The following is a 25,040-nucleotide window of genomic DNA, read 5'->3' as shown; positions in this document are numbered from 1 at the left end:
CCACTAGAACTATATCCATTACCGATGTGTCGCACCGCGCCGGCGCCGGGCTCTGCCTCTCCCTGCTACGCCGCCGGGCCGGCCGCGGCTCCCGTCCTCCTGCTTGCTTGGAACCGAAGCCATCTCCCGCGTCCCCAGCCATCCCATCCATCGCCCGTCCGACGGGTAACGGGAGCGTGTGCCGGAGTGCCAGCCAGCTCGCCCATCCGCCCGGGCCGGGGACGGGGAGGCGATCCCATCAATCGAGCGGCGGCGTCCGTGGGGCCCGCCCTCTGACAACGCGGCTTGATTGGGCCCCACCCCACGACGACCGTTTCAAAAGAGCGAAAGGGGATCACAAAACGACGGCCCTGCTCCATCCGACGCTCGTCACCCATCTACATCTACTGATCGCGTTCACACCAGACACCTCACTCGTTTTTTTTTTGAGGACGCACCTCGCTCGCCCCTTCTAGCAGCCACAGCAAAAGCACTTTTCTTTTCTTTTTCTCCGTTTCTTTTCTTGGGCAGTTTTAAAAGGCGCTTAGAATTTCTTTTCCCTACTAGCGCCGCTTTGCCTCCGAATACGCCGGCCTCTGGATTGCTAAGCGTGTTCACACACACACCTTCTCTTTTCACCGCGTAAATAATACATTTTCACCACCGCTCTCTGTATAAACAAAACTAATTAAATTACTAGTAGCAATCCAGCCGTGCTTCGTTAAGCACCAGTTCTAGTGAAATATTCTCCGCCTAATTAACTCACCCGCCCGTACGTCCACGGAGGAGTGGACTCGTGGAGACCCGTGCCGTGCGTGGCTTGGGCAGCAAGGAGACTCTGACCCGACCGACCCAACTGTGCACGTCCAGCGAAGCGGCCGGTGGACCGAGACCGAGTCCACGCCTCGACGACGGGACGAGGCTGGGCTTTCTTGGCAAGCCTCGCATGCGGCGGGGAGCCTTTTCCGGCGGGCAGAGAGGGATGACGATGAGCACGGGCCCACAGTCAGCCACAAGGACACCGCCACGCCACACCGGGGGATCCGCATCGCAACGGCCGCCGGCAGCAAGCCGACCGCCGGCACGGCCGCATGGGATGATGGGATGGGGATTGGGATGACCGGCGGCGGCCGCGCGGGCCTCCACCGCGGCGACGCGGTTTCCGTAGGCCCCACTCCACCGTCTCTCCCAATCTTTCCGCAGGAATCGCCAGGCGCACCCAGCACGCCGCCCTTCTTATGTCCCCGCCCCTGCAAAGCTTGTTGTTTTTATTTTATTTTATTTCTATTAGAGCATCTCCAAGAGTTTACCAAATTTTATTTGGCAAATCTTATATTTTGCCAACTTCTAAAAAGATATACCAAGTAAAAAAAGAGCTCATCTCCAATAGTTTGGCATAATTCACTTGTCAAACCCAAATATAACTTACATCAGAAACCTGAGAGAGAAATAAAATTATATTTATGCCCTTCCACCTCATGAAAACTTACATCAGGAATTCTGAGACAGAAACAAAATTATTTTTATGCGCTTCCACCTCTTCTGATACGGACGGATGCGTCGCGGATACGAGCGCGCATATATACACGCGCGGAGGCTCTTTTTCCGGACTTGGCATAAATGGCAACCTGGGATGGGAAACTGTTGGAGAAGGTTCTTTCTATTTTTGCCAAAAAAAAATAAGAATGACAACTTAGGATGGGGAACTCTTGGAGATGCTCTTATTCGTAGTAACAGCAGCATACTTGGTATATGTATATGTACTAATAAAAGTGCTACTTCCATAATACCCCCAACAACTTATTCCAGTTTCCACAATATTCATGGACCATGGGCACCTGCATTGACAGGCGGCCTACTAAATTTAGTTCATGTAGAATATAGGCATAGCACGCCGCTTTAATGTACCATTTTATACCATGAAAGTGGTACTATATTTCAAAACCTTAGCAATATATTAGTATCAGCACTCCTTCTATTCAGCAGCAGTGGAAAAATGAGAAAAAAATGTGAACTTTTGAGTCCTACTACCAACAAAAGTGCCAAGTATCATATATATACAAATGCAAAATTCATTTTTTAACAAAAACTACAAATGTATTCAACACGTCATAAACTCCATAACACCTTTTAAAAAACATCTCAGAATACCTCTCCCATACATAGCATGGCCAGTGTTTTTTTTTTGAAAGGATAGCACAGCCAGTGTTAAGTGGCAATGAGTTCTCTTTCTTCAAAACCTAAAAAGAGGGGATCAGGGGAAGGCGCTGGCGGGGGGCGCTAATTCGTGAGCGCACGCTGAGATTGTTTGCAGCGAGCCACGATTCCCGACAGTCCCGAACTTTCTAATTTTGGAAAGATTTAATTCCCTCAACTTTCTATTTCTGGAATATCATAACTTATATATATATATATATAATTTAGACATGTAACTTCTTGTTGATAACTTCTCACGGAATAATTTTGTTGCATAATTTTTTATGACACACACACCATATAGTTATAACTTTTAGGAACAAATTTTAAATGACAACTTGGCAGAAAGTTATAATATATATGTATAGCTTGCAGCATAATTTTTTCACAACATATTCTCGTGTGATAATTTTGTATCACAACTTTATATCATATGTAACTTATACAGTAACTTTTGTCACAACTTCCAAAAGAACTGTTGTTAGCTAACTTATAGATGTAATTTACACACATAATTTACAAACATAAACAACATACACGTAAGCACTAACATTATAAAAGGTAATTGAATAAAGAAAAAATAGAAAAGGAAAAGAGATCCCACGATCCCGCATCTTAGAGGCGAGCACACATGCATGTGCAGTCCGCCGGTGGGCATCGCTTGCTAGAAGCGATCCTAGCGAGCGAGCGCAGAATCAGCTTCGCGGGCGCTGGCTTTTGTACCGTGTACATAGCCCGTGGTGCGCCTACCATTTCCGGCTGCCGTCCCCCGCTCGTCCTATAAAATCCCACCGCCGTCTCGCCCGTAACCCCTCCCACACACCTTCCCCACCCACTCACTCACACCTCACCCAAATCCAGCCTGCGATCGATCGAGAGCTCGCGCGCACCCCTCGTCCCAGCCATGGCAAACCGCTTCGCCGGCCTCGACCCCACCTGGGCCCACCTCCCGACGCCGGCGCCTACCCACGCCGCCGCCGCCAGCCACTACTGCTCCTTCCCCGCCGCCGCCTTCGAGAACAAGGCGCTCACCTCCGCGCTCCGCGCCTCCATGGCGCCCGCCCACGCTTACACCTCCACCGCCGCAGCCGAGGCCTCGCCCTTCTCCTCCCCGGCCACCCCGTCCTCCTCGACGACGTCCTCCGCCTCCGAGCTCCTCTCCAGCGGCCACGACGCGCCGGCGCCGTCGTCCGGGCCCGCCGCCCGCCCGCCGCCGGCTCGGGCCCTGAAGGGACCGAAGGCCGGCCGCGTCAGCAAGCGCAAGCCGCGGCCGTCGCGGCGCCCGCCGACCACCTACATCACCGCCGACCCGGCCAACTTCCGCCGCATGGTGCAGGAGATCACCGGCCTCCCCGCCCCCGTCCCCGGTCCCTCCTCCGCCGCCGCTCCCGCTGCCCCGGAGCGCGCCGTCGCCGCCTTCAGCTGGACGCCGGCGCCCTCGTTCGTGCTCCCGACGCTTGACACGTCCGCGTTCCTCCTCCTCGACCGCGCCGCGCCGGCGCCGGAGGTCAAGAGCTCGAGCCGCGGGTACGCGCCGGCCGCCACGTGCACGGCCCCCGCCGCAGCCGCCGCTGCAGCAGGGAAGGACGACTCATCGGCGCTGCTGGAGATGGAGGCGATGATCGACTTCCCGACCCTGGAGAGCTGGGGAATCATCTGACGGCGCGGCGAGCTGGCGCGCGGGGGGAGTGAGGAGATGGAAGGAAAGCTGGCTTCTTTTTGCGGCAGTTGGTTTTGGTTGTCGATCATTTCGCTCTGCTCTGTCCAGCTTGGTAGCAACCTGTTAGGGTAGTTTTTGGTCCGTCCGATGCGAGGATCGGACGGCTGTCAGCCCGTGTGCCTCGATGATGCTTTGCTCCCAGCAGTAGCAACCATGGAGTTTTTGCATGCCCCTGTAAATTAAAGCAAGTAGTGTTAGGCTAGTATGCGGCTGTGGTTTAGCGTCTGCATGACATGGTTGCCATGTTTTCTTCTCGTTGCGTGTTCAATAGATTGTGCTAATCGTTCTCGTATCGAATATTGTGGCGCCTTGCTTTTCTGCGGGAGAAGAAGAATTTAGTATGTTTCGGCAAAACGGGAAGATTATTCCCCGATGTGAACGGTGTTTAGATTGAGCTCTCAGGCTCTCGGTTTCAACTTTCAGGGACCGGGAGACCCAGGAGAGTTGCATGCCGTAGCCAGAAGAAGGTGGTGCCATGTACTCCGTAGAAGTAGCAGACGAGTAGTAGAGTCGAGGCACAGAGAGTCGAGGGGCATTGACTGGTGGTCTGTGGACCACAGCACAGCAGTGTGGACGCAACCGCGGGGCCATGGCCCATGGGGCCCGCACCAGGTGGTGTGTCAAGTGTGAACGCAGCGTCAGCAACAAGCCAACAACCCTAGGAGAAACCGTTGCCGCGACGCGTATATCTAAACCAGCCAGGAATCCAGGATGATGGGCACTGGTCTGACTCTTTAACCACAATCGCGTCCGCGTGAGCGAAGGAACCTTACGAAAACAAGTTTGGAAAGAAATGGTCATACAGTATTGATCCTTCCGGATAGGGTTTAGACAACAACAATGTCAGGGTGCTGAACCAAAATATACTCAAACGATTAGCTTAATTAACTAGATTGGTATTTCACTCTCTGCTATGAACAATAGTAAAAATGCGAAGCCCATATAGCCTTTCCTCAAAGCGTACGCCAATTACATTCAAATTCAACATGATTACTTGTTTTCATCCACAAAAGAATTACATGTACAGTTTCTGTATATGAAGGGTGAATGCAGACCCCACATGGTCTTACAAGGACCGAGCTCAACTTCGTGAAAGACACCAGAAATCAGAACTACACGTATTACAAAGACAATCGGTCTTACTGGACAGCAATATGCACATCAGTTCGCACGTCAGTAGATATGTACCGAGAATTCGTGGAACACAAGAACTTCTACTACCTATCTCCTTTTCACTTTCTCAATAGACTCCATCGCATCCTCAAATGATTTCTGCACAGCAAAAATACAAGCACAGTGTTGATTGCGGGTCGGTCACCATACATGCTTTATCTGCAGCTGGATGCAGTATTTTTCAATATTTGCATTTACCAATAAAGGATTAGGGTCACATTCCAGCCATTACAATATTTCTCTATGGCAGCATGTAGTAATTTTCAATATTTGTGTTTACCAAATAGGGGATTAGGGGCACATTCCAGCCATTCCGATTTTTCTCTATGGCAGGATATAACAATTTTCAATATTTGCATTTACCAATAGGGGCACATTTCATCATTACAATCATAAGTGCAACACAATTTACAATATTTTAATGATTTTGATGATGACTGAGTTTCGTCTTAAGTAGCTAGTTACGCCTTGTGCAGGCTTTTGCCTTAAGTCCACCACTCAGTGTATGCAAAACCAAACAATAAGGGCTACCATGAGGAAATTGACATTTGAAACCATTTTTCTGCATACCCATGCAACATATTATGATCTATTTGCTCATTACTGCCAAAGTGCCAACATGTAAATGACGTAAAAGTAAGAAACGAGATGGGACGGGGCAGAACCCATTGGCATAACCCCACGATGACAACAATTTCAAAGTTAATGCAAAACAGTTTATAATAATTGGCGGTTGATATAATTCATTCTGAATAATAGGGGTTCGATTGATCATACAAAGAGGATCAATGTGATCTGTGAACATTGCGAAAAATAATGAAAAACACATACCCCAGAGTTATTCATCTTCCAAATTTCTAGAATACTCCCATCCAGAAAAGCTGCTCCAGATAGCAATACACTGCAGCAGTACAAAGTTATAAATGAGATGCTAACTCTCAACAGCTATCATATTTCAAATACTGAAAAATCATCAGAACCATAATACTTGGCACTCGTAGTCGTAGACAGCAAATAAGCTACACTGAATAGCACTAGTTAAACGTGTGTTTTCTAAAACTTTTACCAACCATATGTGTGGCATTCATTCTCCTTTTTTCTTACGAACTAATCGAACTGCGAATTTCACTGAACTAACACCAACTAAGACAATCATGCTACCTTCTTTTCCGTAAACCTACAGCAATACAGAAGATGTGCTAAGCATGCAACCGTAGCGAGCCACATTTGCACGTTTAGCCCCATTCTGATTGTCCTTGGTTCAAACACTGATCTCACCTTATTTGGTTAGTAATCACCAATAGATGGCGCTCACCTAAAGGAGCAAATCAGCTAAGCAAGCAAAGGCGAAGCTACAGAGTAGCTTGCTCATTTCCGGAATCCTCTTTTGCACCGCGCTATTGACAGCGAATTGAACAGACGAAACATCTCGACGCTAAATTGACTCACCTGGCGAATCCCAGATTGATAAGGAACCCTCGCCGAGTGACCGCCTTCAGCAGGAATTCCCAATCAATTGATCCCGCCGACGCGCCGGCGCCTGCTCCCGGAGGCGTCCGGCGCCACGAACCACCGCCGTGGCCGTGGCCGTAGCCGTAGGAAGCCGACGAGGAAGACGCCCAGCCGTAGGAGGAGGTGCGCGCGTAGGATGATGTGGAGCCGCGAAGGCGGAGGTCGTACTCGGCGCGTCGCTGGTCGTCGGAGAGGACGTGGTACGCGTCGGACGCCTGGCGGAACCGGCGCGCGGCGTCCGCGCGGGCGGCCGCGTCGGTGGAGCTGGCGTGGCGGTCGGGGTGGTCGCGGAGCGCGCTGCGGCGGAAGGCGGTCTTGACCTCGGCCTTGGTGGCGTCGCGCCGGAGCCCCAGCGTCTGGTAGTGGTCGCCCATCGCCCGCCTGGAGCCCAAGGCGATCGGGTTGGGTCGGTGGATCGAGGGAGGAAAGCTGGAGGACGGCCGCGGGGAGACGAAAGGGATCGGCGGCGGCGGCGTGGCCGCTCTGCCTGCCGCGCGTTCTTCCGGGCCAGACCCGGCCCTTTGTAGGATTACTGGGCTAGATTTGGGCGAAGAGAACTAGGCCTACGCTGTGGGCCAACTATTTCGACTCCAGTTTATAAACGGAGAAACGATTTCTTTTGCGAAAAAAAAAGAACATGACTAGTAAATAATTCAGCAAATAATAACTTGCGTATACTCAAAAGTAACAGTGAAATTTCAGAATGCCTAGCCAGACCTGTGTTGAATCGCTTCTCAACAAGTTGAATAAGTGAACCACTTTGTAGTTTGTAAAGTGTACAGCGCAAGGGTACAAACTTCACGCAGTTTCCAAAACTGCAAACCGTATTCAATACATCGGTCGATATGAATTCCCAGCAAAGCCTGAAAGGCAGATGAACTCACATGGGTCGATAATCAGATCATATACAGCATCCATTGTTCAGAACGGTTAGGGAACAACATCAAATTTTTGACAAACATATGGAACTTCATTCACTATCTACTAGTCACCTATGGGGACACGAGTTTCCGGTGCACATGCTCATGGAGAGAGTGCTCATCACCGTCATGATGATGGAACACATATGTTAAAATTCCGACAAGGCACAGGACCGTGCCGACGAGGATCTTGTCATACCGCTCGACCCAGTGGAACTTGATTTGGCTAGCACCGTAGAATGAGAGGGCCACCAGGGATGTCATCACGGTAATGGTGCTGCAGGCAGAAGCTAAATGTAAGTAGACTGCACATCAGCAATGAATTGGAAGGAAGATATGACAGGATCACAGGAAAAAAAACTAAATGTAAGTCCACTGAGCAGGAGGCAATGAATTGGAAGGAAGATATGCAGTATGAAGCATCTTGTTGATTCTTCATGGGCCTATCTATCATATTTAAAAAGAAATCACTTAGAAGAAAATTGAAGGAAACAAGGCATTTGATGATGCCTACACTATTTACCCTCTAAAGTTATGTGCCATCAGTTTCTATTGAAAAATGAGTGACCGGCTAACAAAGCTGCCACTCATTTGAACATGATAATAACTAATGATACAGTCATAGTCTAGACCCTTGAATGTAGATGGTAAACCTCATGTCATTTTGATTCCTAATGCATGGATCTGCTATAATGAAATGATGACTAATGAAGCAAGAAGTACCTCAATAGGAAAATCGTACAAACTGAAAGAAACAAGATCACGACTTTATACTTAGCAAATGCAATCACTCGCTCCACTGTCTGTGGATTTTTAACTCAGTACATTGATCTACTTGACTTTGTTTTCTATCTCAGCATGCTCTATGCGTCGCAAAGGTGACAGACAGACAAACAGTGGCCAGAGGTCCCAACATAGTAGCATTTAATTTGTTTCTACTTCAGACCATTTAGAAACAAAAAAAAAGGAGGGCAAGATACTAGCATTTTAACTTGTAAGTGCCAACAAGTAAAATATCTAAAAAGAGTGGAGTCGATGAGGGTGAAGACCTGAAGAGGAGCACAATGATGGCAAGAATCATCATTGAGGAAGAGTTTCCAACAGCAAGGAAAACTGGAAGGGTTGTTGCACAGGGTGATAATGCAGGAACCAGGACAAGACCAGCGACTGCCATCTTTTCCATTGGATGGTTATGAGCATGGCTATGGCCACCTTTTCCTAAGGCAAACAACAGTATATAACTTCCTCCAAGAAAAATCAGCAACAATGAGGCAAGTTTATGCACAGTTTCTTCGCCGGCTATAGTGTTTGCCATAGTAACTGCAGTTATCCCAAGTAGCGCCGTAGAAACAACATGAAGAACACCTCCAAATGCAGCTGCAGAAATGGTGAATGTTTCTTAGTATGGAAATATGAAAAGAATGTGGCTGCTTGGAAAGTAACAATGTACTCGGTGCAAACTTACAAACAAAATATAAGGAGGAATATTATGAAATTGTAAAATATCTTACAGGGATACATTGTTGCAGTACAAAACAGCGCAGCCAAACAGAAAAACCAAGATGTCAGGTGTAAATCATAACTTCATCTAGTAATGCATCATTAACTCCTTAAAATTGACACCTATTGTCTCAGATAAGCTGCTATGAGAGGCAACTAGTTTAGAACGCATGAGTATGAAAAAAAAAACTAGTTTAGTAATGTATTGGCTACTGCTCTAACTAAACAAAGCTTTGTAACTTACAAACTTGTTTGCCCAAACTCAGTGTTGGATATAACACATGACATTACTTGCATTACTAAGAATGCCCACAATCTCCTTGGTACTAATCTACTATCCATATCAAACAATCAATCTAGAGTCAAGCTGAGAAACAACAAAACAACTGCATTGGTCACAATCACCTCCAACGGTTGTAAACATGAAAACAAGTAAACAACTTGCCACCCAGTGAGATGACATAACAACACTTTCACTAGCAAATTCCGATAATCCATCGAAAAACAAGATGACACAAGCATAAGAGCAGCTGGCGTTCTCCAATACACTACAGTCTGGTCGCCTGACACCAAAAATTCACCCGGACAATCCCACAGCTTGGAGCACCAGACACCTGAATATGCTGCCATTGCGCAGACAATATCATTCGGATGCTCAGGCGGCACTCAGCATGTCGTACGAACTAGGCAGCACCCCTGCACCACCACGCTATGTTAGTGTTAGCACTACAACGGCAACCCATTTGTTGAAGCCACTGCACATGAACAACCGTACCCAACCGAAACCAACCAGAGTAAAACCCTAACAAGTAACAACACTCTCTTGCACGATCACCTTGGAAGCGCGCCTTCACCCACCCTCCAATAAATTAGGCCCCAGATCTGGAGGGAGAGTGAACAGTAACGAGCGGCGACCGCAGCTAGTAGGAGAAAACGAGGCGCGGGGGGGCGGTGAGATGGAGGGGTACTGACTGACGAGGAGGGTGCGGGAGAGCGGCCACCGCTGCGCGCGCGCGACGATGGAGAAGGGGAGCCAGTGCGTGGGGATGAAGGAGTGCAGCAGCGACACCGTGGCGATGCCCCCGATGGTGGACGCCTCCTCCGCGGTCCACCGCAGCCCGCCGCCGTCCATCACTCGACCAACCCACGGAACCAGTCAGCTCGGCACCGCCGCCGCCGGGACGCGGTCCGCGACGAGCCTTACTCACCCACCCCCCCGGGCGCCGCGCAGCCGGGTGGAGATCTGCGAAGCGAGCGAGAGCGAGGGAGGCGGATGGGGAAAGGAGGGGAAGGAAACCGAAAGCGAGCGGAGTTGGAGTGCGAAGCGGATGAAAGCAAGCCCGGCCCCAACCGCGATGGGGTTGGTCGGATTCAGCCCAGCCCAGTCTCTCTCTCTCTCTCCATGTATTCGCGTCCAATTCGAGGAAGATGTATATCTCAAAAACACAAAATACAAGGTGCATATAAGACAATAAATAAACGCTACAGGCTACAGCTATGCAAGGGCTACTACTTACCCCTATATAACTTTCTTTTATAAAAGAAAATCCATTGAAGCTTCCATGCAAACATATATTTGTGCCTTCGAAGAGAAAGTTTGCAACTTTGCAAGCATCGCTTCATGGCGATAAAAGGTCTACACAAAGAATAGCTGGCGATTCTTTTTAGATTATGTGAATGGTATCAGTTACCATGTAATCTAGAGAAATTTACCTTCATAATTTTTTTCAATATATATCATTGATATGATAATCTAATAATCGACAAATGACCATATGCATTGGATGATGCAAAAGGTTGGATATTTACCCATTTTCTGAAAAAATATGCTGAGTTCATTGTTCACCACGGGCCCCAAGAGCTTTAGGAAAGCAGCGAGGCCAACAAATTTGAGAGGACGTGGCATCTGCTTTCATCCACCAAAACGATTTCAACATCTTCTCCACACCGAAAGGAAAGATATCACTCAAAGGATCGCTGAAAATACGTCAGTCAGAATCTAGGCAGATAAATGTCCATGAAGAAAAAGTGCATACTCCTACTCGCGGTGGATACATCATTTCTTTTAAAAAAATTATTAAACAGTATGTCCCTTCACAAGAAGTCCTCTGGGCAATGGCAACCGTTTGATCCCCAGTCAGAATGATTAAAACCTACTGCCCTTTGCTCTCCCCTCCGCACTTGACGCGAAAATTGGAACGCGTGTCGCTTGTTGTAAAACAAATCAACTTTGGAAACAAGAATCCTAGAAGGAAAGGAAAAGACTGGAAGTCCTATTCCTAGTCCGGTTTGTTTGTGGGCTCTTACCGAAACTCTAGACTTTGATTGGAATATATATATGAGAGATATGTTCATTGTAAAAGAGAGAATTTGAGGAATAAAGATTTGTCTCTCGTACTTGTGTTCTTGTGTCTCCGTGTGTCCGTGTGATTGTTGAGAGAGAGAGTCGATCCGACGTTGACGACGTGTTTCACAACACGTTATCAGCACGCTGCTCTACATCGACATCGACGGAGTTGACGCATCAAGAAGCTGTACATCGACACCGACGTCCAGTTCATCTACGTCGACTTCGACAGCGCCGAGAACCTCGACGTCGTCTACGTTTGATCGGCATCAACTCAGACATCGCGCCAGCATCACGCCGGCAGGTCCCCTCGGCTCAGCCGAATTGTCCTACGCGACAGCTTCGTTTTTCCTCTAAGTGAGAAACCGAGGTACATACATGATTGATAGTAGATTAGATTGGTTCTAATCTGCTGCGTAGATATGTGTTTGTATCTGTTCTACGCACTTTAATCTATGCAAAGAACTCGCTCATAAGAATTTAGCCGTGATTGGAAAAGAAAAGGGGCAGAATAGATAGGATTCTCGCTGGTACTGCATGCCGAGGATTCTCGCTGGTACTGCATGCCGACGATTCTTGATGTACGTAGTATACCACCGGCTTGAAGACCGTGGTCAGAACCAGCTTGAACTGTTATACATCTAATCCTAAGTCTTGAAGATTGAGATTCAGATTACATGGAAGTAATTGTTAAGATTTAGATTACACGGAAGTAATCGTAGCACTAGCCTGCTAGTAGTAAGCACGAACACTAACAGTCCTGCAACGCATGCTATGTATTTGGCCTGTCACCTGAAGTAAAGCCGCTTCATCGCACGCTGCCGGCGAACAGGGTAAGCCGCCTGAACGCGACGTTCTGCCACTGATATGTGCGCGCTAGCCGTGCGGCACCCCTCGGCTAAATTCGAAAACTTGAAGTTAACCATAGAACTAGCAGTTCAGATCATGAACATCTTTGCGGTAGATTATTTTTTTTTACATGCCTGTTTACCAACTGGACATTAGATATTGTTTTTTTGTTTATGTTGCAGGCATATGAGTTCTCTAAACCCCCCATGAGGCTCATATTTTAATTTTTCTAGCATGGTTTATTGTTTTTGTTATTCTGCTAGAAAAATATAACTAAGATTATTTAAGCTTCCAAACCAATTTACTTTCTGTATACTACATGTTTACTAGCAGTAAACTTACTTGCATTTTTTTTTCATCATGTAGAAAATGTCTGATCTTGTGAAAAGAGAGATCACAGAGCTCGCCCCAAATGGCAGCAACTATCTGTCTTGGTCCTTAGATGCTGAGATTATCTTGGATGGGAAAAATCTCCTGCATGCGATTAAACCCACCAATGACAAAATTGCAACAAGTGCTGAAAGAGCGCAAGCTCTACACTTTCTCAGGCATCACATAAGCTCATCACTGAAGAATGAGTATATGACTGAACGTGACCCTATAGTCTTGTGGAATGCATTGCATGAACGCTTTGAAAAGATGGAGACTGTACTACTTCCTCGAGTAAAACGCGAATGGCAGAATCTTCGCTATCAAGACTACAAGACTGTGGAGGAATACAATGCCAAACTCTATGCAATTGTTACACGCATGAAGTTGTGTGGACTTAAGCTGACTGAATCAGATCTCATAGAGAAAACCTTGTCCACTTTCCATCCTAAACAGACATATTTAAGCCGCCAGTATAAGAAAGAAAAATACAAGAAGTATATTGACCTTAGTAATACTTTACAGCAAGACCAAGGTGAAGATGAAGAGTTGATGCAGAATCATCTAACTCGCCCTACTGGCAGCTTAAGTAAGCCTGAAGCAAATGCTGTTTCTTCATCACAGAAGAATGAAGGAAAAGGAAAGGAGTCACAGAAGGCACCTTGGAAAGGAAAAAACCAGAAGTTTAATAACTTCAAAAAGAAGGGACAGTGGAAATCAAAGAAAATTCCACCAGGGGGAGAATATGGCAAACAGGACCAAGAATGCTATAGGTGTGGAATGAAAGGCCATTGGTCTAGAATATGTCGCACTCCTAAGCATATAGTGAAACTCTATCAAGAACTCAATGGTCAGCTCAAGAAAAGGAAGACTGAACATGAAGCTCACTTTGTCTCTAGCCGGAAGTTTGAACAAGGTGAATCTTCCAAGTCAAAGGAAATGGAGATTGACTCTTCAAAGCATGAAGAGAAGAATGAAGCTCCAGCTGCTGAAGAAAATCCTGAAGATATGTTAGTAGATATCAAACCTACTGACACTATGGATGAAATCATGAAGAATCTAGAGAATAAAATTCAGCAAGATGATGATGATGATCTTCTAGGAGAAGAGCTTGAAGATATGCATGGGGACTCTGTCTAAGTCTTCCAAATTGTTCCCAACTATCTAATAGTATAGTGGTCTTAATATTACATTAAGTATTTTAAAATTCCTGCATGAATTTTGTGGTTTGGAGTCAGCTCATGTAGAGCTTATTTATGTAATAAGAGTCTTGCAGACAATTTTTTTGCTTAAATAAATTTTAGTATATGAGTAATATTTTCGTGTATTCTATTTTTTAAGCATATATCTATTATCTGCATAATCTGAACGAATTATATTGCTTTATTATAGAATTTGTGGAGTACAAATGGCTATGGAAGAGGAATTATGTCTCGTAGACAGTTGCACAACTGACACAATTCTTAGAGATACAAGATATTTTCAGACTCTTAGAAAGAATGATGAAAATATTACTACTATCACTGGCAGTGGTATGCATATAGTTGGCACTGGTAGAGCCACTATAATCCTCCCTAATGGAACTGAATTAGTAATCCAAGAAGCATTACTTTATCCTGAATCAACCAGAACGTTGCTTTCATTCAAGGATATACGTGCAAATGATTTACATGTGGAAACAAATGATGATAATGGTAAAGAATGCCTAATCATGACTAAGAAAATAGGAGACAACAAGAAGATTGTCGAAACCTTTCCTTCCATGCGCCAAGCATTGTACTACACTTACATTAAGCCTATTCACAAACATGTTACTATGCAAACAATAATTAGAAAAAATGAGTCATACAGAATATGGCATGATCGATTAGGACATCCTGGTCTAAGTATGATGAAAAGAATTACTAACAATTCCAATGGTCATAGTTTAAAGAAAAATGATTTTCCTAATCATGAAGATTTTGTGTGCATCGCATGCGCCAAAGGGAAACTAATAACTCGACCCTCGAAATTAAAAGTGAGAGATGAATCACCAGCATTCCTGAACCGAATTCAGGGTGACATTTGCGGTCCGATCAGTCCCTGTCAGGGCCATTTCGGTACTTTATGGTGCTAATTGATGCTTCTACGAAGTGGAGCCATGTATGTCTTCTCTCTACTAGAAATCATGCATTTGCACGATTAATTTCCCAAATAATTCAATTACGAGCCAACTTCCCAGATTCAAGAATTCAATCCATTAGAATGGATAATGCTGGGGAATTTACCTCGAAGGTATTTAATGATTATTGCATGGCTTTGGGAATTAAAGTTGAGCACTCTGTGCCACACGTGCATACGCAAAATGGTCTAGCAGAATCATTAATTAAGAGGATCAAGTTTATAGCAAGGCCATTGATACAGAATTGTCAGCTACCTTCCACTTGTTGGGGGCATGCTGTACTGCACGCAGCAGCACTAATACAACTTAGACCATCTGCATATCATGAAGTATCACCGATCCAATTAGTGTGAAAAATTGAACCGAATATTTCCCATCTGCGTAAATTTGGATGTGCTGTATACATTCCAATACCACCACCTCAGCGAACCACGATGGGGCCTCAGCGTAAGCTGGGAATCTATGTCGGATTTGAAAGCCCATCAATAATTAAATATTTAGAGCCATTAACTGGAGATCTGCATACAGCTCGGTTCGCTGACAGTATTTTTAACGAAGATCATTTCCCGGCATTAGGGGGAGGAAAGTATCTCGCTAGGGACGAATGCCGAGAAATAACATGGGAAAGCATAGGGATCCTAGGAATGGATCCTCGCACTAAAGAAACTGAACATGAAGTTCAGAGTATCATCGATTTGCAAAGAATTGCAAACGAGCTGCCTGAAGCCTTCACTAATAATAAAGGGATTATGAAATCTCACATACCTGCAGTAAACGCACCAGAAAGAATAGAAATACCACATGAAGTGGATGAAATGGAATTCCAAGTAAAATCTACATTGACTCCTCATACCCTGAAGAGGGGGAGACAGAGTAGAAATACTAATAATGGTGCATCTACTCAGACTATAGCTTCAGGGAGACGTCCTAAGAAGCTTAAGACTGGGCAGAATGAAAATAATAATAAAAGTGAAGGTACACATGTAGTGACACCCAGTGAGAATGTGCGCACTGAAAATACTCACGTTGGGAGACCGGAAATTCCTGATTTAAATATAATAATTGATCAGGATGAATGTGAAAGAATATTGGAAAATTCAACAAATTATGTTGAAACAGAAGAAATATATGATAGAAAGACTACTAATGTCGATATATATTTTGCCGAGAAGATTGCAAAAATTGATCTAGATCCGGAGCCGAAGTCATTAATAGAATGCAAGAAGCGTTCTGACTGGCCCAAATGGAAAGAAGCAATCGCAGCTGAATTGTTCTCGCTTAATAAAAGAAAAGTATTCGGCCCAGTAGATCGAATCCCTGAAGGGATATTCCCTGTAGGACATAAATGGGTTTTCGTTCGAAAAAGAAACGAAAATAACCAGGTGGTAAGATATAAAGCGAGACTAGTAGCACAAGGGTTTACGCAGAGACCCGGTATCGATTTCGATGAAACTTATTCTCCTGTGATGGATGGAATCACATTCCGGTACTTAATATCTATGGCAGCAAGTATGAACTTGCAGATGAAATTAATGGATGTCGTGACAGCATATTTATATGGGTCACTTGATGCAAATATTTATATGAAAGTCCCTGAAGGAATTACTGTCCCTAACCCAACAAAACGTAACATGTATTGTGTGAAATTACAAAGATCACTTTATGGTTTAAAACAATCTGGAAGAATGTGGTATAATCGTCTTAGCGATTTTCTCGAAGAAAAGGGATTCCTGAAGAATGATGATTGTCCTTGTGTGTTCATACAAAAATCTAACAAAGGTTTTTGTATAATATCAGTTTATGTTGATGACCTGAATGTCATAGGAACCACAGAGGACATTGAAGAAGCTAGTTCATACCTAAAATCTGAATTTGAAATGAAGGATTTAGGTAAAACTACATTTTGTTTAGGCCTGCAGCTAGAACATAACCAAGAAGGGATTTTAGTGCAACAGTCTGCTTATACCAAGAAGGTATTAGAGAAATTTCATCATGAAAATGCACACCCAGAACATACACCCATGATGGGGCGATCTCTCGACATAGAGAAAGACCCTTTTAGATCAAGGGAAGATGGAGAGGAATTGTTGGGATCAGGATATCCCTACTTAAGTGCCATTGGAGCTTTAATGTACTTAGCGAATGGTACTAGACCTGATATTGCATTTGCTGTCAACCTACTTGCAAGGTTCAGCTCAGCTCCAACCAAAAGGCATTGGAATGGCATTAAAAGAATCCTCAGATACCTAAGAGGTACGATTGATCTTGGATTATATTTCCAGAAGAAACAAGATCTCAACATAATTGGATATACGGACGCAGGGTATCTTTCTGATCCCCATAATGCACTATCACAGACTAGATATGTATTTCTTAGTGGTGGAACAGCTATTTCTTGGAAATCAGCAAAGCAAACTATGGTAGCGACATCTACTAACCATTCTGAAATTATAGCACTTTATGAAGCAGCCAAGGAATGCACCTGGCTTCGGCGTATTCATCAGCATGTACAGAATGCATGCGGAATAATGATAGCGCCTACCCCCACTATTATCTATGAAGATAACTCAGCTTGTATTGCACAAGTACAATCAGGGTATATAAAGTCAAATATCACGAAGCATATTTCACCTAAATTCTTCTACACGCATAACTTGCAAAAGAATGGAGAAATAAAAGTGACTCGTGTCAAATCGTGTGATAATCTTGCAGATGTATTCACAAAAGTAGTAGCTCCACCAATTTTTGAAAAATGTGTTCGTGGACTTGGCATGAGGAGACTGAGAGAAATACAAGAATCAGGGGGAGAACTCCTTGAGTAATCCTGATAAACTTATCTAGAAGACATAATGATTATTCCAGAAGAATATTCAATAAATATCTTGAAGATTATATAATTATTGTACTCTTTTCCTACTATGAGTTTTCCTGAAGTTTCTCATAAAGGTTTTTAATGAGGCAATAAAGTGTAATTAACAAGTACGATATATATGTACTCTTTTCTCCAATGAACCGTTTTTCCCACTGGGTTTTCGGATGGAGTTTTTGATGAGGCATAAAATATCGTTGGTAATCGCCCAAGGGGGAGTGTTGTAAAACAAATCAACTTTGGAAACAAGAATCCTAGAAGGAAAGGAAAAGACTGGAAGTCCTATTCCTAGTCTGGTTTGTTTGTGGGCTCTTACCGAAACTCTAGACTTTGATTGGAATATATATATGAGAGATATGTTCATTGTAAAAGAGAGAATTTGAGGAATAAAGATTTGTCTCTCGTACTTGTGTTCTTGTGTCTCCGTGTGTCCGTGTGATTGTTGAGAGAGAGAGTCGATCCGACGTTGACGACGTGTTTCACAACATCGCTCAGCCTAGAATTTGGAATTTTTGCAAAAAAAACCCTCTGGTTTTCTAAAAAAAGCAGAAAAACCCAGCTTGTCCGCACTGTAGACACATTTGTACATTTTCTACAAAGGATCTCATCCTAATGTTTATTTCGACACGAAGAAGAAAAAAATCGATAATACTATCAAGCTTCCAAAAGCACCCCTGCAAGGCAATTTTCATTTACCCCCTCCTGCGACTCCGAACCCACGAACCCTAACCCAATCTCCCTCCTGCCCATCTCACGGCGCCCTCTCCCTCCCTCTCCTGCTCCCCGCCGCCTCTCTCCTGTATAGATTAGTACCTTCATTTAATATGCTATGTTTTGTACTCCTATTATATGGTATTGCACGTTTTATTATCTTCAATTCACTCATATTTGATTTTAACCTAATGTTCTAGTAGCAGCTAGCAACATATTATGCCTCCTCCAACAGTTCCAGCGATATCGTTGGCTGAGGTGGAGCTGAGAGACAATAAACAAACTAAAAAGCCTTCTCTTCTCTCCTTTAGGCCTCCTCCAAAGGTAAACGCACATGTAAGCAGTGAGTGAAAATCCATCCAGCCATTTATCTTTTATTAGCTCATGTGGGACCCAGTTGTATTAATTATTTACTCATCTTCCTTTCTCACGGTTTGGAGGAGCTCCGTCTCGGTATATGTATGAGTTCACTTTTTACTTGGACGCCGTGCTACCAGCAAGCGAGAGTTGTCACTAGCGAAGTTGTTTTCAATGTTTCTCACTCTATGAGCTCGGCAAAACTCTGACCCAGCAGGCGATGCCTCCTCCCTTTGGAGGAGGCCTTAGTCGTAGCTCTGGCGGATGCGCTCATGACTTCAGTTGATGTGCCGGCAGCTAGTGAGGGAATAGTTGCTAGCGTAGTTAAAATTACATATTCCCTCTCCACCACTTCATCCAAGGCCGGTGATATCAGGCCTTATAAGAATACCATCCTCTCGGACTCTCTCCAGCGGTGAACTGGACACGGTCCAGTATCGAAATTTAGGGTGTGAAGTCACCCTGTAAACACTCCAGCGGGGAGCTCCATCCGGCCCGGCAAAATAGGGGGGAGGAGAGAGAACCTCCAAACCTGGAGGTGTACGAGTTCGCCTCCATCGGAAGTGCAGGGCCCGCTGCAACGGTCGGAGGTGGGCGTCGGTGCCGCTCGCAAGCAGGAGGGGAAGGGGAAAATATAGTATAATATTGGATAGTGGGGTATAAGAGGTATTGTTTAGAGGGTATTGTTGGAGAGGATTTTGATATAGAGTGCGGAATCTATATGGAGGTGGTAGAATATTCTTTTTAGATGGTGGAATTTAGAGGGTATGGTTGAAGACAGTCTCATCGGGGCAGGAAGTCCATGCAGCTTCTGTTTCAACTCTTCTTGCTGGTCGCTGCGAGAAAGAGGAAAAGATTCTTCCAGCACTGTTGGATATTCTGCCGCCACGCCCACTTTGGTGGTGCTGTCATGTGTTTCGGGCTTTCGCCCCCCCCCCAGGGTTGAAAACGGTCGGGAACGGTCGGGAAAACACCCTAACCATTCTTGTTCCTGTTTTTTTTTGCCGGGAACGGGAACGGGAACGGGATAGACGGACGGGAAAACGAAAGCGGTATTACGGGATATCGGGAACGGAATATATCGGTCGGGAACATATCGGTTACGATCGGGAAGCGGTAACTCAAATTGGTAACAATACATGTAACCACTCAAAACGTTTAACTCGACACAATAGTTACAACCATACATCATTCACATGCAAAATATACTGAATAGATGATTTGATAAGCAAATATCATTGCGGCTGCACCATTCAAGTCTCCAAGACTCCAACAGGCAACAGGCTATCTCCATCACCCATTGGCCATTGACCCACACGTCACATGCATGCAACATAGTCATATTGTCTCTGTCCACTACACGCCATCATCCAGACACCCACACGGCCACAGCCCCACAGGCCACACGATAGAAGAGAGGAACTCAGTTCAAATTTCAAAGGTGCAAATAAAAAAAGGTACATGCCACATTGGGCAACAGTAGGCTAGTAGCCAAAGCCAACAGATCACAACTTCAAGAAATGATTAGGTAGTAGTCAACTTCTTCTCCATCAGACCATCACAGTAGGCTAGTAGTCATAGAAACCCCCGTCATTAGCTAGTGGCCCATCAACTTCTTCTCCATCACTATCTGCGACATCATCATCCTAGAATAAATAGATTCAATCAAAGGATATTCTTGGCATATATAGCAACTTCAAGAAATGATTACAGTAAGGGAAAAAATGATGAAAGCATATTACAGTGAGCAAAAAATGATGACAGCAAGCAATGGTCACAAAAAAATGATGACAAAAAAATGTACCTCACGCTTCAGCTTTTCTGCAAGGACCTCTATAACTTCAAGGTCACCAACAATTGAACCAACCCTCTTACCTGAAAATCAGCAAGATACATGAATTAGCCAAGATATGGTAAAATATAGTACAAAAATTAAATCTGAACAGCACTAAAAATTGTACAAAATCACAGCTCACCTCTTCTTCCTGCAGCAACCCAATCCTTCATGCATATCAAAGCTTGAACCATTTCAGGATCTAAGCGGCTGCGGAATGGATCAACAACACGTCCACCAGCGCTGAAGGTAGATTCAGAGGCAACGGTAGAGACTTGCACACCTAGAAGATCACGAGCTATTTTTGCTAGAACAGGATACTCATCAATTTGATTCTTCCACCATGCCAAAATATCAAAATGACCACTAAGTCTCAAAGGTGGATCTGCCATATATTTGTCCAACTCATTCATATCGTCCCCTTCAAGTCCACTACTCTCATACAAGTAGTTCTCTAGTTCGTCATCGCCATTGTCAACTAACAGATCTGCTGTATCAAGATCCCTAGGTTCATTTGCTCTACTCTTATGCCTTGAAGATGATGGTTCAGCACTAACATAAGATTGGTAAAGTTTCTTGATTAAATCAACAATTGTATCAACATGGACTTGACATGTATTGCCATGGAATTTCCTCATGTAGAACTCTATAAGCCTTTTCTTGTACCTAAGGTCTAGAAAGCAAGCAACAGCAAGTGTGGTTGATGACTTCTTCCAATACTTTTCAAACTTCCTACTCATATTAGTAGCCATTCCACTAATGATTTCATCTTCACTATGACTCCAATCATCTAGCAAAATCTTAATCTCACAAAAACCTCTATAGAACAGATTTGCAGTTGGATATAATGTTCCAGAAAAAATCTCAGTGAGATCATAGAATTTCTTTAAGCATTGGAAGAGTTTGAAAGCCATGGCCCATTCACTAGGAGAAGGTGTAATTTTCTCATACCTACGGCGATCTGATGATTTGAGCCTCATGAATGCAGCCTTATAGTACAGAGCATCTCGGAGCATCAAATAGGTTGAGTTCCACCTTGTTGCAACATCAAGAGAAAGACCCTTTGAAGTATCCAATCCACACTCATTTGCACGCCTCATGAGCTCATCCCATTGCAGAGGAGATCCCTTTATAGCAAGTACCAATTGTCTGATATTCTCAATTGTGGGTGCAATTACACTCAAACCATCCCTTGCAACTAAGTTTAGAATATGACAAGCACACCTCACATGAAAGAATGCCCCTTTACATACCAATGCAGAACTAGTATTGGAAAGCAAATCAGCAATGATATCTTTGACTGCCACTTCATTGGCAGCAGCATTATCCAATGTGAGAGAGAACAATTTCTTGTCAACATACCATTTAACCATTAGTTCAGTGAATGTCTCCGATAATTTTATACCAGTATGGCGGCCCTCTACATGAACAAAGTTGACAATCCTTTTCTGAATACACCAATTCTCATCTACCCAATGTAAAGTGACACACATGTATGACTTATTCTGATTTGAAGTCCACATGTCCATTGTAGCACTAAAACGACAGTTGACAGTAGTGAAATATGCATACAACTTTTCCTTTTCATGCACATACATGTTCAATATCTCTTTCCTAATGGTAACACGTGACTTGATTGGGAAACTAGGACGCAACGATTTAATGAACTCCACAAAATACTCATGCTCAGATATATTGAATGGATACTCATGCATGACTATTGCCAAGTAAAACTTCCTCAAACTAGCTTCTTCATCATACCTGTAAGGCGTTACAGTAGTGATGTTCTTTCCATCATCCTTTTCCACCTTGAGCTGCTGCTGACCCTTCACAATGCTATGTGCAACTCTCAAATGTGTCCAAAAACCAGTTGTCCCATAATTGCTCTCACATCTGCCCTTGTGTTTGCATTTAGGAAAGTCACAATGTGCCCATATTTGCTGATATACCTTGCCATTATCCTCAATTACCACAGTTTTCTTGGTGAAGTACTGCCATACATCAGAAGTACACTTTTTCTGCCTCTTCGCAGGCGGCCCATCTCCATCAATGTGACCCGCATCATCCTCAACATTGATGGCATTGTCAGTATTAGTTCCTTGTTGTGCTTGCACTTGTGCTCCACCAGCAGTACCACCACTTCCATCACCAGCAGCAGCACCACTTTCATTTCCACCAGCAGCACCACTACTAGCAGCCCCACCGCCACTTCCACTTGGCAAAGAAATCCCATCAGTACCACCTCCACTTGGAAAAGAAGGCATAGAAGCTGCATCAGTCGCTGCTGGGCTTGGGCTAGATGCCGGAGTTGCACTTGCAGATGCTACAGACAAACAGAAACCAAGATCTTTACTAGAGTTTCCAGTTCCTGCCCTTGACCTCTTAGATCCTGCCAATATAGCAAAAAATCAAAATGTATACCTAATCAATAGGTGAGTACCTGGTGTTGGAAATGACTACACCTCAACTGAACTACATACACAACTATCTACTAATCTGCATAAATCAAAATGCATCAACCACTAAATAGTAGGTGAGTACCTGGTGCTGGAAATGCAGTAGCATCTAGTGTGCTGCTATTCACGTTCACTAGCACTTGTGTTGAAGGCTCCAGTAAAAGCCGGCGCTTTGAGGCCGAAGAAGCAGAAGCATCTGCTGAACCTTGGGACGGCGGTTGCATGTTGTCGACTTGTCACTTGCCAAGTCGCCGTGCACCGTGCGATGGCGGCTCGGCGGAGCGGCTTGGGCGCGGCCGCGGCCAACGTAGAGATTGGGGACGGCGGGACGACTGACGAGGCGGGCGGGGGCGGGAGGAGAGGGGTGCGGCAGCGTGTTCGGCGGTCGGCGGCGGCAGGTTTGAGGGTCGACGGAGTCGGAGGAGCCTGGTCGCGGACGCACTCGCCGCTGGCGGAGTGCGGACGCGCCGACGGTTGCGGACGCCATGCGGGAGGTCAGGCGACCGTTGTGGCAGCCAATGGCAGCCCGGCTCCGGCGCAGGCGCGCAGCACCATCGCGACAGCAAGGGGCGGGGAGTCGGGGACCGCTGGACCGGGGTGTGGCGGCGGCGGAGGTCGGGTCCGGCCGTCCGGATCTGGGGTCTCAGTCTCAGGTGCGGCGACGGCTATCAGGAGTGGAATGGCCGAATGGGAGGCTGGGCGCTGGGCGGCTATCGCTCGGTTAGGGTTGGGTACATTACGTGCGACACCTTGGGTGGTTGGGCCGATGGGTTATGGGCCTTTGCCCTTTGTCGCCTGCTGTCTGCGGAAGATGGGCTGAATTGGTGGTGGTGATACTCAAATCCGGGAATTTCCCGCGGGAATTATCCCGGATGAAAACGGGAACCGCGAATACGGTCGGGAAAACACCCCAACCGAATTTGTTCCCGTTCCCGCCCGTTTTCCCGTTTTTTTTCCCGTTTTCCTGTTTTTCCTGCGGGAACGGTTCACGGTCGGTTTAGACGGCAAACCGTGCCGGTCGGGACGGGATTTTCCCGTCCCGTTTTCAACCCTACCCCCCCCCCCCCGCGTCACGTGGACAAGGCAAAGAGTTCCGAATTTTACAAGTTGATGAAAATTCATTGCGTTTATACTTGTCCCGAAACCTATTTGTATCACAAATATATCTATTGGATGATTGGAATGGGAAGTGAATCAGCCCAACATATACATTTTATTCATATATGCATTTAGCTTGGCTAATAACACTAGGTTTACATCGTGTATTGTTGTGGGTGTTATTGTGTATGTCTTGGATGGGCGGGGGTGATTCCGTAGAAACCAACAAGTTGTTACACCAAAGCTCTAGTAATCCATTGTGTATATGCAAAAGAGCCTGTAGTCTAATGACTACAAGAGTCTCGGTAGCATCAGAGGTCTTGGGTTCGGCTCCCCATGAGAGTGAATATTCTGAGATTTAACGGCGTTATGCATTCAGTGGTAGGCGACGTTCCCGTCGACAACGAAACACCTATGGTGACTTCGTCAATCTCAAGAATTTACCGGCTTAGTCTTATTCGAAGATGCTCATAGGGGTAGGATTTGCGTACGTGTGTTCATAGGGTGTGAGTGTGCGTGCGCGTGTGTTGTGAGTGTCGGAGTTGTACTGTATGATTTTCCATTGTGTATATGAACAAAATCATAAAAGGTAATATGTAAAAAATACTATCATTACCTTTTTACTGTATGCTATATGGAGAACCGGTGGCATTTGCTATTGAAGCACTCGAAAATAAATAAATAAGGGTGACATTGTGAATTGTCCAGCAGACAACATTCACAACTCGAATAATAATTTTGAAACAAAACTCAACAGAGTCTAAGAAACGAGTAACACCTTTTCTGAATCTATTTCTTCCATTTGCAAACCTATTTCAATTTTTAAGAAACAACTTCTGCATTTAGATGATCTCAAAAAAACTTCTGCATTTAGATGTTTTTTAAATATATCAATATGAAACCATATTCGACAATTTTTAATTTTAAGAACAAAAAAAAGCAACTTAACCCTCAAAAACCCTGTGAAAACTCTCCATCAGCTCCCTTCT

At 45.0% G+C, this 25,040-nt stretch overlaps 4 protein-coding genes and 2 long non-coding RNA genes across 7 annotated transcripts; 2 read left to right on the top strand and 4 right to left on the bottom strand.

The window, feature by feature from the left end:
* The first annotated feature begins 2,997 nt into the window (after positions 1-2,997).
* LOC120706553 (calmodulin-binding protein 25-like) lies at positions 2,998-4,192 on the top strand. The gene has a single exon (XM_039991234.1). It carries the CDS (start codon positions 3,080-3,082, stop codon positions 3,833-3,835), a length of 756 nt encoding a protein of 251 aa, XP_039847168.1. The 5' UTR covers positions 2,998-3,079; the 3' UTR covers positions 3,836-4,192.
* A 629-nt stretch (positions 4,193-4,821) lies between these two features.
* LOC120706555 (chaperone protein dnaJ 72-like) lies at positions 4,822-7,068 on the bottom strand. The gene is made up of 3 exons (XM_039991235.1): positions 6,518-7,068; positions 5,900-5,969; positions 4,822-5,167 (listed from the first exon to the last, which is right to left on the bottom strand). The coding sequence occupies exons 1-3, from the start codon at positions 6,952-6,954 to the stop codon at positions 5,117-5,119; spliced, it is 558 nt and encodes a 185-aa protein (XP_039847169.1). The 5' UTR covers positions 6,955-7,068; the 3' UTR covers positions 4,822-5,116.
* Positions 7,069-7,302: 234 nt separating this feature from the next.
* LOC120706552 lies at positions 7,303-10,478 on the bottom strand. Of its 2 annotated transcripts, none has more exons than XM_039991232.1 (3): positions 9,977-10,478; positions 8,550-8,877; positions 7,303-7,777 (listed from the first exon to the last, which is right to left on the bottom strand). In XM_039991232.1, the coding sequence occupies exons 1-3, from the start codon at positions 10,461-10,463 to the stop codon at positions 7,573-7,575; spliced, it is 1,020 nt and encodes a 339-aa protein (XP_039847166.1). In that variant the 5' UTR covers positions 10,464-10,478; the 3' UTR covers positions 7,303-7,572. The 2 variants fall into 2 exon arrangements, with proteins under 2 accessions (XP_039847166.1, XP_039847167.1); XM_039991233.1 differs by having other exon boundaries at positions 9,973-10,317.
* On the bottom strand, positions 9,372-9,966 carry LOC120706556. Its single transcript, XR_005688348.1, has 2 exons — positions 9,836-9,966; positions 9,372-9,696 (listed from the first exon to the last, which is right to left on the bottom strand). It is a non-coding gene; the product is annotated as an uncharacterized LOC120706556 (long non-coding RNA).
* A 199-nt stretch (positions 10,479-10,677) lies between the features above and the next one.
* Positions 10,678-13,833, top strand: LOC120709723. The gene is made up of 3 exons (XM_039995385.1): positions 10,678-10,694; positions 11,488-11,604; positions 12,745-13,833. The coding sequence occupies exons 1-3, from the start codon at positions 10,678-10,680 to the stop codon at positions 13,703-13,705; spliced, it is 1,095 nt and encodes a 364-aa protein (XP_039851319.1). The 3' UTR covers positions 13,706-13,833.
* A 6,445-nt stretch (positions 13,834-20,278) lies between these two features.
* On the bottom strand, positions 20,279-20,734 carry LOC120710551. Its single transcript, XR_005689926.1, has 3 exons — positions 20,640-20,734; positions 20,468-20,538; positions 20,279-20,309 (listed from the first exon to the last, which is right to left on the bottom strand). It is a non-coding gene; the product is annotated as an uncharacterized LOC120710551 (long non-coding RNA).
* Between the last annotated feature and the right edge of the window lie 4,306 nt (positions 20,735-25,040).

Source organism: Panicum virgatum, chromosome 5K, assembly GCF_016808335.1.
Source record: "Panicum virgatum strain AP13 chromosome 5K, P.virgatum_v5, whole genome shotgun sequence".
NCBI classification, from domain to species: domain Eukaryota; kingdom Viridiplantae; phylum Streptophyta; class Magnoliopsida; order Poales; family Poaceae; genus Panicum; species Panicum virgatum.
The sequence above is the reverse complement of the archived record's forward strand: the minus strand, read 5'-3'. Positions and strand labels throughout refer to the sequence as shown.